At 46.1% G+C, this 21984-nt stretch overlaps 1 protein-coding gene across 6 annotated transcripts in view; it reads right to left on the bottom strand.

Annotated features, from left to right (window-relative positions):
- Window positions 1-808: 808 nt before the first annotated feature.
- The window catches only part of FBXO43 (F-box protein 43), a 450652-nt gene continuing 429476 nt past the window's right edge, over window positions 809-21984 (bottom strand). For all 6 annotated transcript variants that reach the window (XM_085604080.1, XM_085604081.1, XM_085604086.1 and 3 more), the window contains exons 4-5: window positions 2840-3028; window positions 809-1328 (exon numbers count right to left, since the gene is read on the bottom strand). In XM_085604080.1, coding sequence (XP_085460206.1) covers window positions 1080-1328; window positions 2840-3028 — 438 coding nt within the window. In that variant the 3' untranslated portion in view covers window positions 809-1079. The remainder of the gene's footprint in view (window positions 1329-2839; window positions 3029-21984) is intronic.

The raw sequence follows: 21984 nt of genomic DNA, 5'->3' as shown, positions 1-21984 counted from the left end.
TCCACAATACATGCAAGTTCTGAGGTTAACTTCACACCAGGCTGCTGCACTTGACTAGCCCGACTTGTCTGGACGTACATTCCCAACACTTATGGAATGACGAGCCACCAGTGGTACTGGCAAAAATGCAGTTCCTCAGGGTATTTAACAGTCTCACTTTGAGACAATAGCTAAGGGGATGGTGGACCTTGCCATTTCCCGCACTATGTATATATTCCCAATGTCTCCTTCTTGCCCACCTCGGCCTACCATTACCTTCCCCCCTTTTGCCCCGCCTGTTTTCCCCCTCATATTTTATCCCCACAGGCAGATCAGTTTAGAGGATTGTATGTGTTAAAATGTTTCAATAAACAGACTTGAACCTTAAATGATATTGACATTCATTTCAAGGCTCCCTTCCACTGGAAGGTGGAAAAATAAATTGGCAGGACCCTTTAGATAGAGAATCTTAACTGGTTCCACTTAAATTAGTGGACAAACAGTAAAAGGAAATAGATGGTCAGCATAATAGGCATAATATGCTATAGAACTTTCCTCTCAATTGCGATTCATTACCCGAGATACCCTTCCCACTTACTGGACTTCGTTTTTCAGAGCTGCAGCCTGAAGTGTAATAATTGTATTCCTGTTCCTCAGCTGCTATAGAATACTCTTTAAGGATCCGAGTGCAATCATAGTCAAGGTAATCATTATACAATTCTCTCCAGAAGGCATGAGCAAGAGGAGAAGAACCTTCAACAGCAAATTCATTAAAGGGTATTTAAATTCACATTATATTGATAACTTCAAAAGTTTTATGGCATGATAAACTGGCTGCATTAAAATATTTTATTCAAAAAATGTAAAAAAAACTTACTGGGAAGGACACTTTAAAGCAATAAAATATATGGACTATACATAGAAGCGTATATACATCTTTCATAAGTGCGTCAAGTAATATACAATTAAACACTATGTACAAGAGAACATTTCAAGAACTCTGATTACCAATAAAATTACCTTGAACAATACTGATCAAGAGATGCATAATTGATAAAAACAGACAATAAATATACAATGCCTAAATTAGGCAATAAAAACTACAGTCTTTTCAAATTTCTTTTGCTTTGGGCACTTCCAGGTAAAGCATCCTTCCCATTCCTCCGCTTTACAGAACTACCACTGCATTCCTTGGACCCATGGAAGCTGCACAAGCAAAGAATGCAAAAGTCGAAAGCACAGTCTAAGCGACTACATATACCACGTTTCTTCACTGATTGATATTTAGCGGGATATTGACATCGTGGACATGGTTTCAAGGCCTCATCAGTGAAGAGTGTTTTGGCAACCTGTGATAAAAACAAAAGACGAGAAACTGAGATCCCATCCTAAAAAGCTTATAATGACAATTTTAAGAATAGGCCCTTTAGAAATGAAGTTAATGGGTTGGCATTTATAGTTTCTTGAGCTAAGCGCTTTCAGGTTGATAGAAATGCAAAAGTGACTAACTTGTAATCCGATTTCTTCATTATGTCTCTTTGATATTCATAAGCAGTAGAACATCTACGTCCATATGAACGAACACATTACAATAGATACATTTTAAGTTTTTTAAAATTACAATAAAACCTGCCTAACGGGAACAGGATTACCACTCTAGCATTAAATTGCGCAAATTCCAATTTTAATTTGACACCATAAAATACATTCAGATGAAAGGACTGTTTCAACTGACAAAGATAAAAAAAAGAGGTTATTCATGCATACAGGCACCAACCTTTACTTAAAATACTTTTAACAATGTTTCTTTAAGAAGTCCAAGTGTTACACAATTTCATAATGTAAAATTGTGTCGAAATTAAAAAATTTCACTATGAGCAGGTAAGATCTTCAACTTATTTTTCATTAAAAACCATATATTTTTTTATTGTTTATATTCACTTATGCCTTTGCACTTCAAATATGAAATTCACTCTTTTCCTGACTGAAGAGTGTGTTTTCCTAATACTCTCCTAAGCTGCTTTTTCAGACGCTATGCTGGCTCTTTTTGCCAAGTGTTCCTTTATGGTGACCAGAAATCTTGTAAGTTTGTAAGGTGCCAAGAAATATACAGGGAATTGCTATTTATGTACAAGATTCAAAAATGAAATATGCCCGGTTGGAAGGTCTGAAGGAATAAGGATTACAACGCAGCTGATCTTACACACGCCACGTCAGACGACCGATACGGGCTATCTGGGACACTTTACGGAACTGTACGCTTCACTAGAACCTTACTACTGGGAACCAGATACGTTCCCAGCCGGATCCTCTGCCTAGCAGACGATTTGAGATGTTATGTCCTATATTGTATAATGCTGAGGAGTCCGATAATGTGATCATGCTGTTAACTGCATATCTCTTTCCTTGCGTTTTTCCTTTGTTTCCTTTTGCAAACTACCAATAAAGAAACATTTTACAAAACAAAAATGAAATATTTTCCAGACTTCTAAAGATATATATATATATATATATATATATATATATACACGCACATGTCAGTGACTGACAAAAACTGCATAGGTCGAAACGCGTCAGTAAATTACATTTTCTTCTTTGAAATCCTGGAGGGAGTGTTGTTTTAGTTTGCGCGGTAGCGCAAGGCTTTTTGGAAATCTATATATATTGCACCTATCTGTAACCCATAGCTTTTCACAAGAGACTGATACTTTCCCAACATGCCAGGATAGATAGATAGATAAGATAGATAGAAGAGAAGTCCAGCACATTGGGAATGTATCCCTCTAGTGAAAAGCTACAGGTTCTCAGATATTATGTGCGCTATTCTCCCATTAAAAACCCACAACAAATTTACACTTACCTTCACATATTCCTCTTGCTTGCTTTCTGTCCATGGGGAAGGGCTACAATGTATAGGTGTCAATATCTCTTTGAAAGTCGTTGGTGTCTGGAATACAGATTTGGCTTGGGCTTGAACAGATTTTAGAGCAGATCGATTTAAAAGATTAAGCCTGGTTGCAGCATCTTCAACAGAGATTAAATGGCCACGCTAGAGATGAACACACAAAAAATCTTGTTAATAAAAATGTATTGTAATAAATTAATAATTTTCACTTTCCCAAACATTTCTTTCAACCACTAAAGTCTAAGTTAAGCCCAGGAGGTTGTTTTATAAGTGATGGCAAATATGGTAAGAGGTTGGGTGGGTGGAAGAAGCATTTATTCATGCAATAGTTTGAACTTTCAAAAAATAGAGGATTGAATTAAAAACAGGTTTGTTTCGTGACAAAAAAAACCACTCCATACCACCACAGGAACCTCGTCTGAGCATCACGCCCCTGGATGTCACAAAATCATTGCGTCCTCCCTGAATTCTGCTCTGTGAAAACTGTCCAACAGCTAAAGCTAGCCAAAATTTGCACATGCAACAGGACAAACACCACCATGACTGAAGAAGAGAGCCACAGTTTTGGAATTACCAAGTCATAGTGCAGACTTCATCCCTGCTGATATGCTGTGGCAGGACCTATAGCTGTGCATAATATAATGGTCTCAAACATCGCCAATCCTAAACAGGTTTGTTGTTGGTGTCTCGCTTAACAGGGGTATATACATGCTTGGCTCTGCCTTATCTCTTGACTTGAATTTTAGGGAAAGCTCACCTTTATCCATGCCGTTGGCTTTAAGTGATTCAGATTTAGTTTTCCTTTTCTATATTCCTTTGTCTGTGTGGGATCATGATTGAGATGAGCTTGTAAATGGTATGTTCAGATTTGATGGTTGTGGAACAAGAAATTTAGATGCAACCAAGAGGAGTGTTGCATTAAAAAAAAGACCATGCCAGTAAGGTGGTAAAATAGCAGTCTTTCATCACATTGATGATGTTGTCAGGAGTGGGCATGTCTTCCTATTTTTTTTTTCACAACAAATGTTATTGTTGATGGACACAATATGCCCAGGTGGTGCCAGGGCAGCATTTGTATACATCATGGCAATGATATAGATGTCAGCATTTACATTGTACAATTGTCGCAGTAAGGACTATGCAAGAAGCTGAATGAAACGCATGAAAACATTATTAACTAGAAACATCAGTGTCACAAAGTCCATGTTTAACTTGTTGTACAAAGTATCCAATCGTAGCGTGTGTGTACAGATATAATTATTCACAGAATAAATACCCAAAATGTTATCATTATGGCAGATCTTCATTACGTATCACAGAAGAGATAGGTTCAAGATATAGACCCTGATAATCAGCCCACCGCTTCCAAATCTTCAGGTGTTTCTGGGGACATCCCCGTGCCAAGGAAATCGGTATTTATAACCCCCTGGGAAAATCAAGGCCCAGTCGCCTTCCAAGCCTTAGCAATGTTGCGCTTGGAGAGAATAAGCTCCAGGAAAAGCAAATGTCTCCCGTATCTATTACAACCAATGCCCACCTAATGTGGAGCAGAGTTAGACACGGTGACTGGGGAATATCCCACCCCAACACCTCACAGAGACAGGTCGGCACCACATGCCAAAATCGCAACAAAGCAGTGAACTCCCAAATCGTGTAGAGAAAGGTGCCCTCCGCAATTCTGCAGCGCAGACAGGTGGGGGATGTAATCATCCCGGCCTGCCAGAGCCTACAGCGAGTAAAATACACACAGTGAAAATATTTAAATTGTATGAGGCGAAGGCGCGCAGCAATGGCCGCCCCGCGCTGGGACTCCAAAGCTTCAACCCAGTCGTCTTCATCAAGTGGACCTAAGTCGTTCTGCCAAGCCTCTCTGGTCTTAGTGAGTGTATTATGGCTATTAGTAACCAATGTGCAATATAGCGTTGTGATCTTGTGTGGGCCCATCTTGCCAACAAACACTTTGGCCTCAACAGGATTAAAGTCGGGAATGCCATTTTGTTGTGCAAGGTACGAGGAGAACGCATGGCGAAATTGTAAATATTTTTAAAATTGGGATTGAGGCATTTGGAATTTTGTTTGTAACTGCTGGAATGACTTCAAGATCTGACCACGAAGGACAGCGCCCACTGTTGAAATGCCAATAGAGTCCCATCATACGAAGCCCTGTAGTTCAGCCAATTAAGGTAAAAGGCCATTGCGGCCAAGAGAGGTCTTCCTATTTTTAATAGTTTTTTGATTGGTTCTCCAATATTTGCTTTAATGAAAAGGTTCTATACCTGTAGTCCTGTTTCTGCCATCGTATGTATCTTCGTTGAAGTCAGGCACACTAGAACATTCTCTGCTGCGTTTTGTGGAGCCGAGAAGACCTTTTTTCATCGTTTTCTTTTCACTTTATTTTTCGTTTTAATACAAACAATCATAATTCTCCCCCCTCCCCCCGACATCAGAGAAAAGCAGTACATACAGGACCAATCAGAAAACATACTCGTACGTAGTACCTTAGAGTGAGACAGGTCACCGGCTATAACGTGAGGGCATCCGGTCCAGCCCCGCTCAGCGCCGTACTGTAGCAGCCTCGCCTTCATCTCCTCCCCCCTCCCCCTCAGAAGGTAGCGGGGAATACAACTCTCCACTCGTTCCCTCCGACTCACTCTGCGACGTCTGCCCCTCCTCCGCCAACTCTTCCATACACAGAACTCGCCACGCCAGAAGGTCCTCCTGCAATTTTCCGTCCCTCCTAGAACACTGCATATGTGTTTCTTCCGCCAGCGTCCATTCCCTTACATCCCTGAGCCACCTATCAAGCTCCAGGCCTTCCGTCCCATCCAGGTAATCGCGACCCTACGCCTCGCCAAAACCAGCATTAACTGCAGCAATTTATAGGATAGTTTCCGTTTCCTTGGCTTGGGAACCAGGGCTAACAGGCAGTGCAGGGGTGTCCGTTGGATGTGGAGGCCAGTGGCGGCCGCGATGCGGCCTACCACTCCTACCCAGAACCTCTCTACCAGCGGGCAGTCACAGGCCAGGTGTAAAAATCCCACCCCCGCTGCGCCGCACCGAGGGCAGTCGTCCCCCCCTGCCCGTTCCAAATCTACTCCGCGCCTTCGGAGTAAGGTAGGTGCGATGCATAAAGTTAAAGTGGGTGAGCTTAAACCGCGCGTTACAGGACACTCTCCTCGTCAAAGCACCGATTCGCGTCCGTTGCCCTTGATCTAATGGCTCCCCCAAGTCCGCTTCCCAGGCCGCCCACGCCGGGGGCTCCGGAGGAGCCGAATCGCGTTTCATTGCCGCATATAACAATGCAATCAATCTGCGGCCCCGGCCGCACATCAGGATTACATTAAGGGTCTACGTCATCGGAGGCATCTCCGGGCACTGCGGCCAGACCGAACGCACCACCGCACGCAGTCCTTGATAATGTAGGTATTGTCACCCACTAAGGCCATAAAATTCCTCTGCCTGCTCGAATGTCAGGAAGGTCTCCGAGGGGTACAGGACTGCCAACACGTCACAACCCCCCTCCCTCCATTCCCGGTATGACACCTGGCGTTCTAGTTCCACCATGGGGGCCAGTATCCAAATTGGTAAATCCCTATGGAAGGGCGCCGCACCCAAGACACGCTCGACAAACCGCTGCCATACCCGTGCCGCATGTGTCACCACGTAGGGCAACGCCGCATCCGCCCCCGACCCCCGCATCAAGGCCAATTGAAGGTCCCTCATAATAGCCCTGCCCGCCAGTAATCGCGTCTCCCACACATCTGTGTCTGCAAACCATCTGGCTGCTGGGAAGAGCTGTGCTGCATAATAATATCAATTGAAGCGTGGGGCTTCCAATCCCCTCTCCTCATAGGCGCGCACGACCGTCCTGAGGGCCACCCTGCTGCGTCCCCCCGCCCAAAGCAGGGAGGTCAGCAGTGAATTGAGGGTCCGGAAAACCCTAGGAGGGAGAGGGCATAGCGTATTCTGAAGGACGTACAAAGTCCGTGGCAGCATCACCATCTTGGCTACAGCCAAGCGTCCCATCAGGGAAAGCGGCAGGGCGTTCCAAAACGTCACAGACTGCTGAAGTGAGGCAATCACCCGGTCTATATTCCGTGCGAGCGCCAATCCCTCCGTGGCGGGCACCTGAATACCCAAATACCGGAAATTTGCTTGTTCCCAGCGCAACCCCAGCACCGGCAGGTCCTCGCAGGGCGTTGCATCAAAGCCCGAAAGCGGGAATATAAGAGATTTACTTTGGTTAATTCTCAGACCCGACGCCTCCCCAAAACGGTCCAGGTGGTGCAGCAAGATTGGAAGCGCCCCTGTCGGCGCCCTCAAATAAAACAAGGCATCATCTGAATAGAGCGATATTACATTACGCGTATCCCCCACCTGGATTCCCCATTGCTCCATTTCCGCCCGGATCGTGACAGCGAACGGCTCAATCGCCAGCGCGAAAAGTAGCGGCGAGAGGTGGCATCCCTGTCTCATGCCCCATCCCAGCCGCCACTCCTCCAATCTCGCCGCACCCAGGCGCACCCTTGCCCTTGGAGCACTATATAAGATCTGTATCCACCGACGAAAGTTGGGCCCTAGGCTCACCTTCCGAAGGACCTCCTGTACGTATGCCCAATCCACAGTGTCAAACGCCTTGGCGAGATCAATAGAGATCAACACCGTCCGTTCTACCCGACCTCTTACTTTTTTCATCGTTTTCTTACAAAGAAAGTGCCAGAGTCTGTCTATGGATGTAATCCTAAGAATTTGCAAGACTCCTTATCACAGGTCTAACTTTTTCCTGAATGTGCATAAAAAAGTTGTCAAACATTTGAGGAGTACTGCATTGCAGCATCTGAAATACAAGACCATTTCTTCACTGAAAGTACATGAAGGTAAAACAAATAGCCAGGCCAACATTGAAGGCAAAGGTAAAACAAAAAGGAGACTGTCTTTAAGAGCACAGGAGTCCTTGCTTCCCAAAATTCCTTGTACTGCCAGCTCGTCTCCCTGAGCCAGTTCTTTTTTTATATATAGTTGATTTTCTGACTGTCTACAAAGTGTAACAGTCGGGTAGGCCGTTTATAACTTCAATGAAGATATCTATGATGCAGAAATAAGTGCTGGAGGGGCGCTGATGATATAATATATATTCAATTAAAAAAATAAAACAAAGATTAAAGCTTAGTCATAGTAAGGAAAACTTGTGTTTCCGTATACAAACTAAAACTTCAAAAACGTAAAAAATTCTAAAGTTATAGCTTTCATTTAGAATTTATCCATTTATTCACCAACTTAAAATTATCATACAAAGCGCACCTAGTTACACATTCTTTGCCACTCTGGTAGAGTGGAGTTATATAGTGTGGAGGAGAGTACACTGGAGTGGTGTAGAGTGGAGTAGCATACAGTGGAGTGGCATGCAGTGGAGTGGATTAGCATATACTGAACTATACTAGAGTGGTGTATAATGGAGTGGGGTAAAGTGGAATAGTATACAGTGAAGTGGAGAAGACTGAAGTTGTGTACACTGTAATAACGTAGAGTTGAGTGGCGTACAGTGGAACAGCGTAGAATGGAGTACAGTGGAGTGGCATACAGTGGTGTAGCATAGACTGAAGTGGTGTACACTGGAGTGGGGTGGAGTGTAAAAGCATACAGTGGCATGGCTCACAGTGGAGTGGCGTCCAATGGAACAGCATAGAATGGAGTGGCGTGGAGTGGAATATACTGGTGGGGTGTAGAGTACAGTGTAGAGGCATACAGTGAAATAGCAAACAGTGGAGTGATGTACAGCGGAATAGCAGAATAGAGCGGCATACAGTGGAATGGCGTATAGTGGAATAGCATATAGTGTGCCAGCGTACACTGGTGTGGTGTACAGTGGAGTGTTATAGACTGGAGTGGGGAGAGTACAATAGCATACAGTAGAGTGGCGTACATTGTGGTGGCCTAGAATGAATCGGCGTAGAGTGAAGTTCAGTACACTGGAGTGGCATAGATTGAGGGCCACACAGTGGAGCAGCATAGAGTGGAATAGCATATAGTGGAGAGTGTCCAGTGGATCGGTGTACAGTGAAGGTGCATACAGTGTAAGAGCGTTGAGGGTACTGGCATACAGTGGAGTTGTTTACAGTGTAATAGCATGGAGTAGTGTAGAGTGGAGTCTCGTACAGTGGAGAGGTATGGAGTGGCGTAGAGTGTAATAGCGTATAGCTGAGTGGCGTACAATGGAGTGGCGTACGCATGTATGTGTGATTTAGCAGCAATGTAGATTATGGTGTGCAGAGTAACGCAAAACAGCGAACTGCGCTGCCTTGTTTCTCTCCAGATTTACTAATCAACGAAGGGCCATGCATGGCCTTGCGTTGCTAAGTAAATTGACTTCTGTATTGCGGTGCCCATGCAACATCATGCATGATGCAAGGGTACCGCAAGGGTACCGCAATACAATAATACAGATAGGCCTTACTTATATTTTGGGCGAAGGTATACCGCTGTAACTTTGTGGTATATCGTTGTACATGGCGATAACAATCAAGACTATATTTGGGAAATGTTTATTTTTTTATTTTTTAGAAAATGAAAAGGCAGCTATATTGTTTTCACTACACTTCGATTGTGTTGTGTCTTAGGGACTAGGATATAGATAAGTAGTTGGTTTTATTGTAGTTCCCTACCTATTACCACTTCATTAAAGTGTAAATAGGTAGGAAAATGTATTTATATATTTTTAAATAAGTTTACGGAGTACTTATTCTATTAAGTTATGTTTCTTCTGTGTAAACGCTTTTTGTAGAGTAAATTAGACAGTACTGTGGCTAAAAATGACAGATTCCACCCACTGAACTTAAAGTTGTTGCAGTTGACAAATCAAAATTTGCAAAATGCCCAAGTAAATTGGGCCGTAAAACTGAAGCAGGATTTATTTATGGCTCACCAAGCCCAGAGGCGGGTTTAGGAAACCATGAATTTAGAAGGGGTCATATTCTCTGTATGTGTGTTGGCACAGTAGGCAGGCAAGTGGGGTGACTAGGTGCTCTGTGGCAGTCATTATCTGCCATCAAATTCTTCTTCTCTGGGAGCGTGCCTCACAGTTTTGGCAGAGAAGAACAAATTACTTACCTTCGGTAACGATGTATCTGTAAGAAACATTAGTTAGTTAGATTCCTCACCTTAGAATATCCCCAGGCGTCAGGCTGGATCCGGAAAGATTTTTGTAGCAATACCCCTTGCGCGTCGCTTGGCGTAGTCTGCGGCTCCGCGTCAGTCGTCGGCATCGTGCGCCGGAATGACGGAGTACTTAGACGCCGCCCTTGCGCACTGACGTCAGTTCTTATACATAGCTTTCCGCGCCAGGGACGCTGAGCCATGCAAGAGACCGACATTGGTGCCAAAAAATCTAGGACCCTGAAAGGGAGAACCTTAACCCTAGATGTCGGTTCGCAGAACGGGGAGGCTGGGTGGGTCGGTGAGGAATCTAACTAATGTTTCTTACAGATACATAGTTACCGAAGGGAAGTAACTTGTTCATCTGAAAGAAACACGTTGGTTAGATTCCTCACCTTAGAATAGATACCCCAGCAATACCAACCCCAGAGGTGGGCCTGCGAACCAAGATCACACCAGAAAGTCCTGGAGAACAGAACGGCCAAAGTTGCCATCTCTCTGGACTTGGCTGTCCAGGCAATAGTGCTTGGCGAACGTGTGCAGTGAAGCACACGTCGCCGCCTGACAGATGTCCTGCAAGGGGACTCCCCGTCCCAGGGCAGTTGTCGCCGCTGTGGCCCGTGTGGAATGGGCTCGCAGCCCAACAGGAGGGACCTTTTTCGCCAAAGAATAGCAGAGTTTAATACACAACACAACCCATCACGAGATGGTCCGCTTGTGCACAGCTTTACCCTCCTTCGCACCTACATATCCAACAAAAAGTTGGTCGTCCACCCGGAACTGTTTTGTGCGGTCCAAATAAAATGACAGCGCACGTTTTGGGTCCAGACGGTGGAGCCTCTCTTCATCTTTTGAAGGATGTGGAGGCAGAAAGAAAGTGGGCAGCGTGACAGATTGCCCGATGTGAAAGGGAGTCACGACTTTAGGAAGGAAAGAATGACGGGTCCGGAGGACAACCTTATCCCGATGAACCGAAAGGAAGGGAAGCTTAGCTGACAGAGCCTGGAGCTCACTCACCCGCCTAGCGGAGGTGATAGCCACCAGGAAGGCAGTTTTCAGTCAGGAGACGAAGTGGACAGTTGTGAAGAGGCTCAAAGGGAGCGCACATCAGAAAAGTAAGAACAAGGTTCAATCCCACGGAGGCATTACGAATGAAACAGGAGGGAACATATGAGTAATGCCCTTGAGAAAACGGGAGACAACAGGGGACTTGAAAAGAGAAGGCTGATCAGGAAGCCGTAAGAAAGCAGAGATTGCAGCAAGATAACCCTGCAAGGTGCCCAGAGCAGAGCCCTGCTGGGCCAAAGAAAGAAGAAAGAGGAGAACCTCAGAAAGAGGGACAGAAAGGGGATCCACAGCCTTTGCTGTGCACCATGCCACAAATTTGTTCCACCTGCAGGCGTATACCATCTTTGTGGAGGGACGCCTGGCTGCCAGAATGACATCGCAGACTTCAGGAGGCAAGTCAAATGGCATCAACTGCCGCCGCTCAATCTCCACGCATGGAGGTGGAGGCTGGACAGGTTCGGGTGGAGGACCGTCCCCTGCTGCTGCGACAGAAGGTCCTCCTGAAGAGGCAGTCGTATCAGGGGATCGATGGACATACTGAGTAGCTCGGGATACCAGTACCTTCGTGCCCAATCCGGAGCCACCAAGATGACTTGTGCCCAGTCGCGCCTGATCTTCTTCAGCACTCTGGGCAGAAGTGGTATAGGCGGAAAGGCGTACAACAGATCGCAACTCCACTCGCGACGAAAAGCGTCTCCGAGCGAGTGCCGCCTTGGAAATTCCAACGCGCAGAACTGCTGACATTGCGCGTTCTCTTCGGTGGCGAATAGATCTAACCAAGGCTCTCCCCACTGCAGAAAGACCTTGCGCCACGTCCGAGTTCAGACGCCATTCGTGATCCATCATGCACCGGCGGCTGAGTTCGTCTGCTCTGGCGTTCAGAGAGCCCGCCAGGTGTTGAACCACCAGGGTGACTCCCTGATGTTCCAGCCATGTCCAGAGGCGCAGAGCCTCCTGACAAAGGGTCCACGACCCCACCCCGCCCTGTTTGTTGCAATACCACATGGCGGTGGTGTTGTCCGTGAACACCTGCACGACACTTCCCCGGACAGAGGGAAGGAAGGCTTTTAGTGCAATTCGGATCGCCCTCCGCTCCAATAGGTTGATATGGAGCCGAGTCTCCGCCGGAGACCAGAGTCCTCTGATCTCCGACTCTCCCATATGGCCCCCCCATCCCAGGAGGGACGCCTCAGTCACTACGACATGCTCCGGTTGGGGTAGGGAGAGGGATCTGCCACTGACCCAATCGCGATTCGTGAGCCACCACTGCAGCTGGTTCGCAGTGCCTTCCGAGATCAGGACATGTTCGGACAGGTTGCCTCTATGCTGGGCCCACTGAAACTTCAGGTCCCACTGCAGAGCCCGCATCCCCCACCTAGCGTGAGGTACCAACAGGATGCAGGAGGCCATCAGCCCCAGAAGCCACAGCACCAACCTGACCGAAACCCAGGACAGAGGCCGGAAGATGGAAATCAGGGCCTGAATGTCCCGGACCCGCTGTTCCGGCAGAAAGACCCGGAACTGCGCCGAATCGAGAACCGCTCCAATGAAAAGGAGCTTCTGGGAGGGACTCGGGTGCGACTTCGGCCCATTGATGGAGAACCCCAGCGAGTGCAGGAGGTCGGCCGTAGTCTGGAGGTGGGAGACGACTTGCTGGGGCGAGCCCGCCTTCAACAGCCAGTCGTCGAGATAGGGGAAGACAGGAACCCCTGATCTGCGCAGATGAGCTGCGACCACCGCAATCACTTTCGGGAACACCCGAGGGGCACTGGTGAGGCCGAAGGAGAGCACTGTGAACTGAAAGTGCTCCTTACCCACCGTGAACCGCAGGTAACGCCGGTGGGACGGCAGGACAGGGATGTGGAAATAAGCGTCCTGCAAGTCCAACGCTACCATCCAGTCTCCAGGGTCTAGGGCAGCCAGAACCTGAGCTAAAGTGAGCATCTTGAACCGGTCCTTCCGGAGGAAGGCGTTGACGCTCCTGAGGTCCAAGATCGGGCGTAGGCCCCCTTTGCCCTTCTTGGGAACCAGAAAGTAGTGGGAATAACAACCACGACCTACTTCTGGACCAGGAACGCGCTTGACGGCCTCTTTGGCCAAGAGGGCCGAAACTTCCTCTCGTAGAATATGCAAATGATCCCACAACATACGGTGGTTCAGCGGTGGCATGGCTGGAGGGGTCGTCTCGAAGGGGAGGGAGTAGCCCCTTCGGACGATTTGCAGCACCCACCTGTCCGACGTGATGGAGCGCCAGTGGAGCAGGTGATGGCGAACTCTGCCGCCCACTGGCGTTGAATGGGCCTGAAAGCTCGGACTAGGAGGGCTTTGAGGCGGATGCTGCCGGGGTGGATGTGGACTGACCGGCACGTTGACCTCCAGTACCACCTCGGTACTGGAGGTCAACGTGCCGGTCAGTCCACATATTACAATATTTCGTCCATTTAACAACCCTCCAGTGGGTCCTCGACAGTTAAATAGACGAAATATTGTAATGGGACTGAGCCTACTCAAGGTAATACTGAGAGCAAGACATTTTAAACGTTACAAAACGTCATGGACTTCCGTTACCAGCATGCAGCATTCTGTTGTTATTTAATGTGGCCAATTGAAGAGCCTTAAAAAGTCACGTGCTGGACATGCTTGCTTAAATAATCTGCCCCATTACATGTCCACCTGCCTGTGATCAAGGGGACTGGAGCCCCGAAACGCGTAAGGCTATAGCACTCACCTTGTACATGAATAAATGCTGTTCTGCCTTGCAATGTAGCTGATATGCGAGAGCGCTTTCATTCGAGGATGCTTTGGACAAAAAAAAAAAATATATATATTATATATATCTATATATATATATATTACATATATTTAGTTTTTTTCTTCCAATGTGGCTTCAAACCGAATCGCTCAACAGCGGGTGCAGGGTGTTGGGCCAAGCCAGTGGCCAATTAGTAATTTTAAAACAAAGGACATCCGCACTCTGGAACCTTGCGAATTGTTTATTTAACAGAGCCCAAGTCTGTCACACCGACGCGTTTCAGCCTCACGGCCGTGAGGCTGAAACGTGTCGGTGTGACAGACTTGGGCTCTGTTAAATAAACAATTCGCAAGGTTCCAGAGTGCGGATGTCCTTTGTTTAAAAAAAAAAAAAAAAATAAACAAAATTTTTTTTATATATATATATATATATATATATATATATATATATATATATATATATATATATATATATATATATATATATATATATATATATATATATATATATATATATATACATATACATATACATATACATTCACTTAAAAAAACCATAGGTTTCACACATGTTATAGTTAGCTGGGCATTTCCCTCGTAAAAAACCAATGAAATTCCCCGTTATAGTTAGTGCAGGCAACTATAACTCACGCGACCGCAATTTGCTGCTGATGACGTCAGATATTACATCACTGTATTTAGACACTTATTTACTCATGTCTTCTTCCATTCATCTTTAGCTATACATATATTTAATTTTTTTTTTTCAGAAAGACACATATGTCATCAGTGATGTAATATCTGACGTCATCAGCAGCGGATTGCGGTCGCGTGAGTTATAGTTGCCTGCACTAACTATAATGGGGAATTTCATTGGTTTTTTACGAGGGAAATGCCCAGCTAACTATAACATGTGTGAAACCTATGTTTTTTTAAGTGAATTTGCTAGGTTTTTTAAATGCTAATTCCTAACTATAACGTGTGTGAAACCGATGGTTTTTTCAGTGAATTTCAAAGGTTTTTTAAATGCTAATTTATGTATGTATTTTTTTTTTTTATAGAATTTTCAGCTTGCGTGCACCGTGCGCGCACTTCGCGAACTTTGTGGAATTTTTTCACCGTGCGCGCAGGGTGCGCGCACTCCGCGATTTTTCTAAAAGAATAAAAATCATTTTTTTGCCCTTGGGGGTCCTTCTGGGACCCCCTGACAAAGGCTAGGGGGCAGGAACTGTCCACCCTGCCCCCTTTTCACGTTCTCCACCTTTGTTTTTCACCCCCTCAGGCTGCGAGAGACAAAATGGCGGCCGACACTTCCTGGTTTCGACCGATTCGAATGTTTACCGACATCTAACAACCAATCAGAATTGCGCTCGCGCACGGCAGGGTGCGCGCACCGTGCGCGCACGGTGCGCGCGTATAGATATTGATATGGTTTTAAATGCTATTTTCTCAGGAAATACTGAACAGATGTACACGAGACCTTCAAAAAGGCACTTCCTTGACCTTATGGCTACCTCTCTGCCAAATTTCACGTAATTCTGTTCAGCCAATCGGGCTGTAGCTGCGACTAAAGGTCCTATGGAAAAATGCACGGGGAAAACGTGTTTTGGGACCCCCCCTTTTTCTCGGCCCCCGCTTGACTAATCACCCCGAGACTTTCAGGGTAGGAGCTGAACGGAGCGCCCCATTTGTTTTGAAAATTTCGCGAGGATTCGTCAACCGGCGGCAATGTTATTCAATATAGAATTTTGAGATTTCCTATGGAAAATAGGTTATAACTAGAACTATCTACTGGTGACCGCCAGTAGATAATATTATATATATATATATATATATATATACATATATATTCACTTAAAAAACCATAGGTTCCATAGGTTTCACATACGTTATAGTTAGGAATTAGCATTTAAAAAACCTTGCAAATTCCCTGAAGAGACTTACCTGCCTGGCGCGGTCTTCGTTTTCCCGGTGTTTCTAGTGCGAGGACGAACGGCGGTTGGGGCAGTGGCGCGAGGCTAAGAACGCCGCAGCAACCACGAACTGCATCCCCCAGGTGCCCCAGCAACCACCGGCGCACCGCTGATGACGCCACCTGCGCCCGGAGGCGCTACTTAACAGCGGAGCGCCGAGTGCCTTCTGTGTCCCTGAAAAGACTTACCTCCCTGGCGCTGTCTTTGTTTTTCCGGTGTTTCTAGTGAGAGGACGAACGGCGGTTGGGGCAGTGGCGCGAGGCTAAGAACGCCGCAGCAACCACGAACTGCATCCCCCAGCAACCACCGGCGCACCGCTGACGACGCCACCTGCGCCCGGAGGCGCTACTTAACAGCGGAGCGCCGAGTGCCTTCTGTGTCCCTGAAAAGACTTACCTCCCTGGCACTGTCTTTGTTTTCCCGGTGTTTCTAGTGCGAGGACGAACGGCGGTTGGGGCAGTGGCGCGAGGCTAAGAACGCCGCAGCAACCACGAACTGCATTCCCCAGCAACCACCGGCGCACCGCTGACGACGCCACCTGCGCCCGGAGGCGCTACTTAACAGCGGAACGCCTCCCGCCGCGCGGGCGTCGCCGGGCTAAGCCCGGGCAAAGGGCGGGCCGTCTGTGGCCGTCAGAGGCCGAGGGAGGACGGGACGGGCCACCCCCCTAAATATTGGTATTTCGGGCCCAGTACACTGCAGATGAGTGTTTGTCATTACTCCTGAGTTATGTCTGTGCATTTGTGTTGAAGCTAGGGTTGTCTTCCCCCATTGATCTCTATAGGTGTATGTGTCATTGCTCACCAATAACTGCATGATTGTCAATCTTTTACTAGAGTAATTTGATGTGATTACACTGTGCTCTATTGCTACACACGGAGCGACAAATAACAATGACTTCTTCCCTAAGGTCCGGGAGAAAGATCGCTCAGGATAGTACAGGGGGCTCTGTGTTTGGGACTTTAGACAATTTCATCACAAGAGCGGCCTGTGTTCTCGAACACGAAATTATTCTTACCGAGAAAAGATTGTCCCTAGAATTACTGACAAAGAGATCTTCCCTTGGTAATATAATGTCTGCTGTTTCCCCTGTGCTCTTGCCTGCGCACAGTGATTTACATCCGGCGTCAAGTACTGAGATCGTGGGGTCGGATGTAACTAATTACAGCAGTTTAGATACCACCCCCGAAAGCATTTCCATTCTAGAGAACATACCACCTGTCGTGAAACCCATTTCCAATCCCCCGTTGCCCCCTGTAGTAGCACTACCGGCTGAAAACATGGATAAGGGAAGTTCGACCCAACATGTGGGTGGTAAAAGAAATATGAAAAAACGTAGGGGAGGGACTCATAAGGGTCGATGCGTTAAAAAGTCTAAACCAGATATTACCTTGAACACAATACCTCCCCCAGCCCACTATACCACATCTTTGGTTGCCCCTAGTCCTAAGTTTAACAAGACAACATATTGTCAGTCTTGTGTTAACCAGCTCCCAATGGTATCTTAGAGACCCTTGAAAAACTGTTAAAATCGTTATTGCTTCCTATACTCGAGAGAGTTAAACAACTTAGTATAAATGTTGGGAACTTGGAAAGCACTGTGCTTGCCAATATGGCTACTCTAAATAAACCGATCGAGCCCATTGTTGATCATGGGCCAGCAATTTCCATAGGAATAGCCACAAATGTCCAGAATGCTTTGTCCGGCACTTCTCATTCCCTCTTGCCTAGCAAATCTCCTTCCGGTCCTACCATTACTATGTCCAAAGAGTTAGCAAATGCATCTGGTTTAGACCCTATTAGGGAAAAAAGCCAAACACACGTTGGAACGGGAAGGTCAAAATTGCCCACTAACAACCCCAGGCCACAGTCCAATAACAGAGGGATTATTACGCCCCGGAGAGAAGGTCTGTTTCCTAAATCTCCGTGTATTGATCTACCCCCCGATTCTTTACCGTATACGGTAATCTTGGCTGGTGTTCCTGGGATATCCCGTGACAAGTCTGAGTCCCAATAAGGTCATTCACTGGCTTAATAGGAATAGGCCACTTCCATCCAATATGAATACGGAAATTCTGTTTGTTAGAAGAGTGAGCTGGTTAGGTACTAAAAACAAGAATGTGGAGGGTGACTGCATAATCACTAACTTTAGGGACCCAAGAGTGGTTAGGTATATCTGCAGCCAATCTAACATCCAGGGCACTAGTGGTATTCTTACTTTCGATCTGTGCTATTTTTATCCAACTTTCCATCATGGTACACATAATGCCCAGATTGATGGGTGGGGAAGAGCTTTTGGTCGCCCACATGGTCCACTCAGACAGGACTTCCCTTTTCCCTTGTATAATCGATTTGGTCCCTTGAGTAGCTTGGAGGGGGTGGATTGACTGGTTGATAACAACTTGGGTTTTGATAGTGAAAGAAACAAGTGGTATGGAAGCATCAGTAGGGCGGAGCAAACATTTTTCCTGGGGGGGTTTGATGGGATTGGGAGTGAACGATCAAGCTTTGTACCTTCTATATCACCTGTATTACATGGAAAACGTGATTTTCCTCCTTTACTTTCAGTTTCGTCTGAATGCTCCCCAGGCAGAAATCCACCTCGCATAGAGTTAGCTCCTCTAGTGTTAGCCCCCTATGTTAGAGAGGCCCAGAGTGACATGGTCATACACACACGCTCGGAACCTAGCCCCTGTGAGATAGGGTCCCCATCTCTTGGCAAGAACGACAACCCGATTAATCCCCAGGTTCTTTCTACACATCACTTGCCTACTGATAATGTTCTCCAACTGCTTACCCTGGTCTCCTGGAACATAGCTGGTCTTCATCATCATAGAGGAGTGGTCCGCATGGGTGGAAAACTACGACATTTTGGTCTTTCAGGAGACATGGTCAGTGGACCCGGTTTATTTTCCTGGTTACCTTAATTTTTACAAAGCAGCTATCAGAGGGACCAAGGGTAGACCCTCAGGCGGTCTTGGTATATGGGTCAGGCAAACCCTGAAGTGTAGACCTACAGAACTGCCCATAGATAGCCCAGACCTCTTAATTTTATTGTTGCACCCCCTGGGCAGCCCCGATATCATGATCATTAATGTTTATAATAGAGGCCAGCCAGGAGGGCGTGGCTCTAACACCTTCCTACATCTCGACGGGTTTTTAGAATCAGCCAACCCTGATACAAATGTAATAATAATGGGGGATCTCAATTGTTGTTTTGAGCCTCTGACTGTTAATGGGGAAACTTTTATGTCTGATGTGGATGTTTTATGGAACATTCCCTCTCTAGATCTTCCTCCTGTCAAGAAGTGGACAGAGTCCGCTATCCAGTGGACGAGTTTGTGTTTGGGGCGTGGTTTTAGGGCGGCAAATGGACGGACTGACTCCGACAAAATGGGCCGGGATACATTTGACGATGGTCTTCGTCATAGTAGAATTGATTACGCCCTCATTAAAGTGGAGTTTTGGTTCACCCTAAAAGACATGGTGATTTTGGACCGTCCTGAGAGCGACCATAATCCCTTGGTTTTATGCCTTTTGCCTTGTATTGTACACAGAAGCACTGAGCAAACTGAGATAGTCACTGCTGATGCCCTTCTTACCAATAATTCACGCAGAGTGCGCTGGGATAGGGTTATAACTGATATTGGAGTACTAGAAGAGATTAGTACTAAAGTTTCATGTGCCTTGAAAGGCCTGCGCTCCCTCTCATCCCAAGCTGCCGTTAATAGAGAGACCATAAAAATTCATGAGGTCCTATTTTCGGGCCTAAAAACTCATTTCTCTAAACACACCAAAGAAAAGAAACCAACTCAACCAAAGCGCAATCACTGGTACAATAAAATGTGCCGTGAGACTTATGGTAAATTGAAATCTGCCATCAAAACCAAGATCATGGGTGACATTCAAATAGCTAGGCATAATTACCTCAAAGCCAAAACCTTGGCCAAACAAACCTGGGATAACAACCATTGGCTAGAGCTTTTGGCTGCAAGTAAACTTAAAAACCTGACTAAATTCTGGCATATTGTAAAGTGGGGTAACTCACCGAATGCACAGGTCCCCACTAATCACGTTCTTACGAAATTATGGGTGGAGCATTTTGAGTCCCAGTTTTCATGCTCTAATCTGACTGATGAAACCACTACTGTGGTACTGTGATATGACCATCACACAGAATTTTACATTTGATGGTAGAGAGGTTGAAGCAGCACTAAAACAGATACCTTGTGGAAAGGCCCCGGGTATGGATTGGGTCCCAGCAGACCTATTCAAACATGATCGTGGAAATTGGGTACCATATATTGCCTTCTTGGCCACTGCCATAGCTAATGGGGCTGCTATCCCCGAATCTTGGAAGGGTGCCGAGATACTGCCCATATTTAAGAAGGGTGACCGCTCTTGCCCAGGGAATTATCGCCCGATCAGTCTGATTGACTCGATCCAAAAAATCATTGCCAGGATGGTATTAGCTAAAATTCAGATCTGGATCGAACAGGAGGAGATTCTATCCCCCTTACAGGCTGGGTTTAGATCCTGCACCAGTACCATTGATCAGGTTTTTAGGTTCCAATTGATCGTGTGGAAAACGGTCTATTTAGGCAGTGGCACCTTGTACGCCGCTTTTGTTGATCTTAGGTCAGCTTTTGACCTAGTTCCCAGGTCCAAGTTATGGGGGGTCCTAGGTAGGTTAGGGATGCCCCCAGACCTTTTGAACATTGTGATTAGGTTGCACGATGCAAATTTTGCTCGGGTGCGATGGGGGAACCAAGGGCAGGTCACAGATAGATTCCCAGTAACACGGGGTGTTAGGCAAGGGTGCGTCCTAGCGCCTACCCTGTTTTTGTTATTTATTAACAGGGTTGTGCAGTATTTTTCAACTATTTCAACAGACGCCCCTTCCCTAGGTGGTATTAAGTTTCCGTTACTAATGTTTGCAGATGACACCCTCTTATTATCGCAGACAGAGATGGGTCTACAGGCGGCCCTGAACAAGTTTGACGATTTCTGCCATGACCATGACTTACAAGTTAATGTTTCAAAAACGAAGCTCATGGTTTTTAACAAGGGAAGACGTATGGCTGGCCATGTTATGTTGAACAACGAGAAGCTGGAACAAACCAATGTTATGACTTATTTGGGGATTGTTCTAGAAAGTAAAATGAGTTGCAAGCCCCAAATTGATATTTTATCATTAAAGTTTGCCCAGCTATCCGGGTGTTTGGTAAAAGAGCTGAGATTGTCTCAGACCAAAAGGATAGGTCCAGCAATGAAGATCTTTAACTCCAGGATTAGCTCTGCGATTCTTTATGGCGCAGACCTCTGGGGGTTTGCGGACCTTTCTTCTTTGATTAAAGTCCAAAATAAATTCCTGAGGAATCTTATTGGTCTCCCTAGCTCAAGTCCCGTGAAACCATTATTATTGGACCTTGGATGTCATTCCATAGAAGATACTGCCCGCTTTAAACCAGTGGCTCTATGGAGAAGAATCTGGACTACTCCGGAATTAGCCCCATATGCTAAGGCTATCCTGGATGTCCGTTCCATCTTGGGTTCGGGAAACCTAGTTTGGTTCAAACAAGTTAGATTGATCCTGGAGTCCATGGGCTTGGGAACCTTGTGGTCGGACCCTGCCGATAATCCTTTCCCCTCTAAAAAACTATTTAAAAACTTGTATTGGTTTCATATTCAGCAGAAACATTTTAGTCAAATCTCGGCGACCTCTTTGACTGGTATGTTTTTGGTGTGTAAAAGCGATCCTTTATTAGAAGATTATTGGGATACTATCTGCAAGCCCAGTGACAGGAAACTATCACCAGCTAAGGGTCGGCTCCTTACCCATTAGATCATTTACTAAAAAATGGAAGGGGGTGGAGACCGAATCCTGCCACTGGTGTATCGATCGTAGAGAAACGATTGGTCATATATTCTTTGAATGCCCAGCCTATGCCGCCCCCAGAGCTAAATGGCTTAAACCCATTTGCCGTAATATGGGCATCAGAGTGGGCTTAGTGGCCATAAGATTACTGAGATATGACACGACTGAACCCACCGTAATTGCTGTGGCTAAATTCTTAGGCTGGGTGTGGATTATTAGAGCAAGGTTATAATGATAGCTATGTGCCATGTTTTTACTCAGTTTTTACCATATTGTAC

This window comes from Triturus cristatus, chromosome 5_1 (assembly GCF_964204655.1).
Source record: "Triturus cristatus chromosome 5_1, aTriCri1.1, whole genome shotgun sequence".
Lineage (NCBI taxonomy): Eukaryota > Metazoa > Chordata > Amphibia > Caudata > Salamandridae > Triturus > Triturus cristatus.
Note: the sequence above shows the minus strand (reverse complement) of the source record. Positions and strands in the feature narration are given on the sequence as shown.